The sequence below is a fragment of the Chelonoidis abingdonii genome, chromosome 8 (genome assembly GCF_003597395.2).
Source record: "Chelonoidis abingdonii isolate Lonesome George chromosome 8, CheloAbing_2.0, whole genome shotgun sequence".
In the NCBI taxonomy this organism is placed as follows: Eukaryota; Metazoa; Chordata; order Testudines; family Testudinidae; genus Chelonoidis; species Chelonoidis abingdonii.
In genome coordinates, this window is record NC_133776.1 from 15,573,920 (window position 1) to 15,580,512 (window position 6,593).

General features: G+C 44.5%; 1 protein-coding gene across 1 annotated transcript; it reads left to right on the plus strand.

Annotated features, from left to right (window-relative positions):
- Positions 1 to 1,996: 1,996 nt before the first annotated feature.
- Positions 1,997 to 6,330, plus strand: GHSR (growth hormone secretagogue receptor). Its single transcript, XM_032783656.1, has 2 exons — positions 1,997 to 2,768; positions 6,026 to 6,330. Exons 1-2 carry the CDS (start codon positions 1,997 to 1,999, stop codon positions 6,328 to 6,330), a joined length of 1,077 nt encoding a protein of 358 aa, XP_032639547.1.
- The last annotated feature ends 263 nt before the right edge of the window (positions 6,331 to 6,593 follow it).

Consider the following 6,593-nt stretch of genomic DNA (forward strand, 5'->3'; position numbering starts at 1 on the left):
TAGCCCATGTGGTTCTTTTCTTCTCTCTGGCCTCCTTTCAGCAGCTGCGGATCAGTTGTACTGCAGCTCTTCAGACATTGACACATGGGGCTTCTTTCACTGACCTCTAGATTTCTTTCCCTGAGAGCTTGGGGACTCTTCCTATCTGACATTGCTAACCCAGCACACAGCATACACTGTCTGCTCCCCTCCTCACACACTCATTTCCCCCTAAAAAATCCCAAACTTCTCTCTCTCCTCCAACACCTTTTACACACTCTCTCTTCAGAGATACTAACACTTTGCACTAAAGCACACTCACCCCTGTTTGGCACCCCTCATCTGCCCACCTTCCTGCCTAGCACTCATACACGGCTTGCATGTACACACACAGACCCCTTTTTTCAACCACACTGACACCTCACACACATCCACACATTTTTTTCTGACACATCCATGCTCTGTCTACAAACCCCCTCACACATAGCTATCTCTTTTCTGGCACTTTTCCACACTCTACACTGACTTTGTCATGGACAATCTACCTTTATAGTCACACTCAGCTCTTGGTTTGGCTGAAAGCCATTGAACAAATCTGTAAACCCGGTATATGATAGAAACCTCTTCAATACAGGGGGTGCCACTGCACCCCCAGAACCCCTAGTTCCAGCATACCTGCCCTCTCCTCTGACACCAACAGGCTCAGTACACCCCTACCTGCTGACACTGACATACAGACAATAGACGTCCCCCTCTGACAGGACACATATGCATGATACACCCCTCTCCTCCGACACAGACAAACACATACCCTCCTCTGCAACCAACACACATCAATATACCCCCCTCCGACAGGACACACACACAATACACTCCTTCTTCTGACACTGACACACACCCTTCTCTGACGGTACACACACAGTACAGCTCTCTCCTCTGACAGGGACACAACCCCTGTATACCTCCTCTCTCTCTCTCTCTCTCTCTCTCTCACACACACACACACACACACAGAGTACAGCTCTCTTCTCACTTTCACTCTCTCTCTCACACACACACACACACCCCCTGCACACACACCCTCTCTCTCTCACACACACACACAGTACAGCCCTCTCCTCTCTGACACACACACACACACCCTGTACACACCCCCACACCCCCACACAGTACAGCCCTCTCCTCTGACAGGGACACACCTTTTCCTGACACAATCACACCCTCTCTCCTCACACACACACACAACACAGCCTTCTCCTCTCTGACACACACACACACCCTGTACACCCCCTCCTCTCTCTCTCTCACACACACACAGTACAGCCCTCTCCCCTGACAGGGACACACTTTTTCCTGACACAATCACACCCTCTCTCCTCACACACTGGCTCCCTCCCCTCCCCGGTCCCAGCGCTGCCGGGATCTCCGCAGAGCGCGGGGAGGCGGGGTCGCCGCCAGGGCCACTGGCCCAGGGGGAAAAGGGCAGCGCGGGGCCGCTCCAGCTGTTCCCCCCGGCCGCACCTGCGAGCGCAGCAGTCCCCCGGTCGGAGCCCGGCGGCAGCGGAGCAGAGCGGCTCCAGCGGCGGCCCGGTCCCGGATGGCTGGGCCGGCGGGGATGGAGCTCGGAGGGAAGGTGAGCCTGGGAGGCAGAGGCAGGAGCAGTTGCAGGTACAGCAGAGAACGGGACGGGGGCTAAAGCTGCTGCTGCTGAGGGGGCAGCCACCGATGGGGCGCCGGGCACCTGCAAGCCGGGGGGGCGGGTCTCGCACCTGGTGCAGAGGCCAAGCGAGCTGAAGCCGAGGGCTGGGGGCGCAGCCGCCTGTGGCCGAGGGGTGGCTGGTGGGGCTGGCTCGGTTGCCAAGGGCTCCAGGCCCCCGTCTCTAACCTTGTGCCGCCCGCCTTTGCTTCCTTCCAGCACCTCGGCGCCTCGGGGCTGCCCGGGACGCGCTGAGCCGCCGGGCTGCGCGCTGAGCCGCGGAACCTGCCCGCCCCGGGCCCGCGCGGAATAGGCGGCAGGATGTGGAACCAGCGCGGCTCGCCGAACTCCAGCGCGCGCGTCCCGGACTACGAGAACGACACCTGGCCCGAGTACCCCGTGCACCTGTTCCCAGCCCCGGTGCTGACGGGCATCACGGTCACCTGCATCCTCCTTTTTGTCGTTGGGATTCTAGGCAACCTCATGACCATGCTGCTGGTGTCCAGGTTCCGAGACATGCGGACTACGACCAACCTCTACCTGTCCAGCATGGCTTTCTCCGACCTGCTGATCTTTCTCTGCATGCCCCTGGATCTCTTCAGGCTCTGGCAGTACCGACCCTGGAACTTCGGAGACCTCCTCTGCAAGCTCTTCCAGTTCGTCAGCGAAAGTTGCACTTACTCCACCATCCTCAACATCACAGCCCTGAGCGTGGAGAGGTACTTCGCCGTCTGTTTCCCCCTCAGAGCAAAAGTAGTGATCACCAAAGGGAAAGTCAAGCTGGTCATCCTGGTCCTCTGGGCAGTGTCCTTTGCAAGCGCTGGACCTATTTTTGTCTTGGTTGGGGTTGAGCACGAGAATGGAACGAACCCCTTGGACACCAACGAGTGCAGAGCGACGGAGTATGCGATCAAATCAGGGCTGCTCACCATCATGGTCTGGACCTCCAGCGTCTTCTTTTTCCTGCCTGTGTTTTGCCTGACTGTGCTTTACAGCCTTATTGGGAGGAAAATCTGGAGGAGAAAGAGAAAGAACATGGGACCAAATACCTCTGTCAGGGACAAGAACAACAAACAAACTGTGAAAATGTTAGGTAGGACTTTATATTAATTCCATGTTACTGTTGGGCGTGTGTGTGTCAGAGAGAGAGACATTGATGGTGCTTTTAAGTGGTCACTAAAAGTGAAGTATTTATCGACCATTTGTACGATATGGTTAAAGTTTATAGTAGCAATATAACAAAACGCGTCACTGTCTGACTTATACCCGCGTCTTGTGCAAAATACTTGGGCAGATATTAATATATCAACCTCTGATATTGAAAAGAATAATCATGAAAAATATGAATATTACAATCACTATTACACTGAAAATTCCTGAACCTCTTTGTGAATAAGTTAAAGGTACCAAATGCCAGCTCAAGGAGGATTTGTATTTATCCATAAAACCAAACCCTTCTGAAAGCATGACATCTGGCTACAGGGGAGCTAAACGAATAGATAGATGCATGTAGAGAATTATGAGAATGTCAATTTATTTAAGCCTATTGAAGAAAACTAACAAATATAGTTAATTAATGTAATGAAAACTAAAGTTCTTACTAAGGAATATTCTCTTTTAGACTCTGTGATTCTGCTCCCATTGAACTCAATGGCAAAACTCCCAGAACAAGAACAAGTCATTAGCCCGTCATTTTTAATTTAGTATGTTTAAATATTTTCAGTAAAATAATATTTGCTTGTAAAATATTAACCTTAACATACAGATGGACACATCTTTAACCCTAAAGATCTGACCCCATAAGCACTTAATGTCAGTGAACAGGCATCCCATATACAGACTAGATCCACTAACACAGAAAAAGGTAACCCTTTCTGGCACCAACAGTTTGAAAAAAATTACCATCAGTTTATTGGTAGAAAATTACAAATTCTTGTATTATTCTAGCAGCATTGATCCTGTGCAAGTAGTCCTTTCACATGTGAGTAATCCCAGTGATTTCAGTAGATCTATTCATGTAGGTAACTTTTTTCTCACATGAATAAGGTTTTGCAGGAGACAGCCCGACCTTACTAAATTCAACTAAGTTGGAGTTATTGGCCAAACAGCTGCACAGTGTGGCTGCAATAGGCCTCGTGTATCTAAATTATTAACTGTATCTGATTGTTTTATTCATATTTTTTTAAATTTACTAGGCAACCACAAGATGTGTGATAAAAGCTGTGAGATACTTTGTGTACCTTCAATTACATTTTAGGATCGATAGAATACTTCAGAGAGTTAGGCATTACCCTGGAAGTAACTCACTACTTACATTTTTGTTTCCTGATCTCAATTTTCAGAATTATGAATTTTTGCTTATTACAGGAAGAAAACCCTCCTTACCTCATTTCCATATTTATATTCCTAAAAGTTTAAATATACCAATTTACAATTCTAAATTAATTACCTCAATCCTAAAGTGCTGCAGCAAACATTAATAATATTTCAAACACCTTACTTCACAGCACATCAGAGAATGAAAGGACTGTGGCTAGAATCTTTTATTGGACCAACTTCTGTTGGTGAGTGAGACAAGCTTTCAAGCCACACAGCACTCTTCTTCAGGTTCAAACTCTTGTCCCTCTCACCAACTGAAGTTGGTCCAATATTTCCTCCCATACCTTGTCTCTCTAATATCCTGGGACCGACACAGCTACAGTTACACTGCATGTGGCTAGAATGTCGTTTAACAGAAAGACAACATTCTCTACCTGATGAAAATCTAATGAAGGAACTCAATAATACAAGGTGTGTAATTCCCTCAGCTTCCATTTACTTGAATTTTCTGTTTAGAATTTCAGTTGGACAGCTTTAAAGCCTTACCAGTTCTGGAGCTGCAAATAAAAGAAGAGTAAAGGCCAACAATTCAAAATTATCAAAAGACAAAGTTAGGCTTCTATATCCATATTCAAGGACCTAAAAAAGTTGTCTGGCTTTCAGACATGCCTAGCACCCACTGATCCCAGTAAAATCAATAGAACTAAGCACCTTTGAAGAGGCTAAATATGGATCAGCATACCTAACTTCAATCCAGTCAAGCTGATTTTTCATACGTACGTACCTTATTTTTGAAAATGTTGGCCTTGGTTTATAATAGTAACTCTGATTCCTTAAGACTTGGTGAGGGAAATATTACTGTCCCATTTTACAAATGGGGACTCCAAGGCAGAAGCTAGTTAAATGGTTTTCCTGAAATCAAGCGCTGTCAGCAGAGTTGGGAGACTATGATTTCTCGCTGTATGTTCATTTAAGCATAGGAATCCTCTTTTGAATGTTTTGTGAAAAGCTGCTGATAATTATCTCCTTTCCATTGCTTTTCAGTCACACTTTATAAATATTATTTCAGCCATGGCACGACACACCGAATAAGTCCTGGCCCCACTGACGTCAGTGGCAAAACTCCCATTAAATTCAGTGGGGCTGGGATCTTATCCAGATAGGATAATAAACAAAATGAGTTTTCTGGTAAAATCAAATAAGTTAACTACTGTACCTAATGAAAAGGCTGTTAAAAACTCTGTCCTGAAATTCTTGTGTCTTTTTTGTGTGTGAATAGGGCTATTCAAAACAATTAAAAAAGTACTTTTGAAACAATAATGCGTGATGAACCGATAGAAAATATTCCTCACTTCCTAGGAAGTGTAGAAAGCAAAATGGGCAAGAGCTCAAGTTTTCAGATACAATTTTTTAGCTTTGCTCTTCTTAGGGTAACTCGTTCTCAAGAGCAATATATAAGCCAGAAGGTTCATAGGATGGATTATGCTTGTCTCAGTGGCTTTTTTTATTGTCTTTCATTATCTTGCGGATAAATCTTCCACAGCTCCAGATTAATTTTCCTTTACTTTGAGTCCTTTGTCCAGATTCAATATAGCTCTATGTCCTTATACTTTTAATGATAAATTGCAGTTCTAAAGCCATCAGTTATATTTATGAGCTTTGTTAAACACTGTGTATGTTACTCTTAATGTCAGTGTTTTCTTCACTATATTGTTCCTGCAATCCTGTTTTAGCAAAAAACTCAAAGTGATGTAGTTGAAAACTATTGTACACTAAACTCAGCTGTGATTTTTATATTAAATATGGCTATGTATTTTACTATATTATTGTTATTGAGATATATAATCTACTTTAATAATGTAGATATTAATTTAGGAAAAACAAATACAAAAAAAACCCAAATAAATTATGATCAGCTTTTTACTTTATGCAAATCAGATTCTTTAAATTTCACTAGTATTAAAGAAGTATAAGTACATTTAATTTTAAATGACCTATAGTTTTAATATCCTTCTGCTGTTTCCATTTCAGCTGTGGTGGTGTTTGCTTTCATACTCTGCTGGTTGCCTTTTCATGTAGGACGATATTTGTTTTCCAAATCCTTTGAAGCCGGATCCTTGGAGATAGCTGTGATCAGCCAGTACTGCAACTTGGTATCCTTCGTCCTCTTCTACCTTAGTGCTGCCATCAACCCTATCCTGTACAACATTATGTCTAAGAAGTATCGAGTCGCCGCTTGCAGGTTGTTTGGACTCAAAGCACTCCCAAAGAACAGATTCTCTGTTACAAAGCAGGAACATTCTTGTGCTTGGACAGAATCTAATGTGATTACATGACAACCTATATCAAGTGCTAAAGCATCACTTACCAATATCACACAGAAAGCCATAACGAAAGAGAAAGATATTCAAAGCAAAATGTAAAGCAGTATTTCTGTTCATCTTTGGGGCTTGCTAAAAGATATGATGTAGACAATTAAAGGTAAGAAAAATGAGTTGAGCACTGATCAGATAACAGGTGATCCATGCTTACAGAACTCTAGTATTATTTTCCTGCAGCTTTTGGTGCCTATGATTTTATATGAAGAGACTGGCAAGGG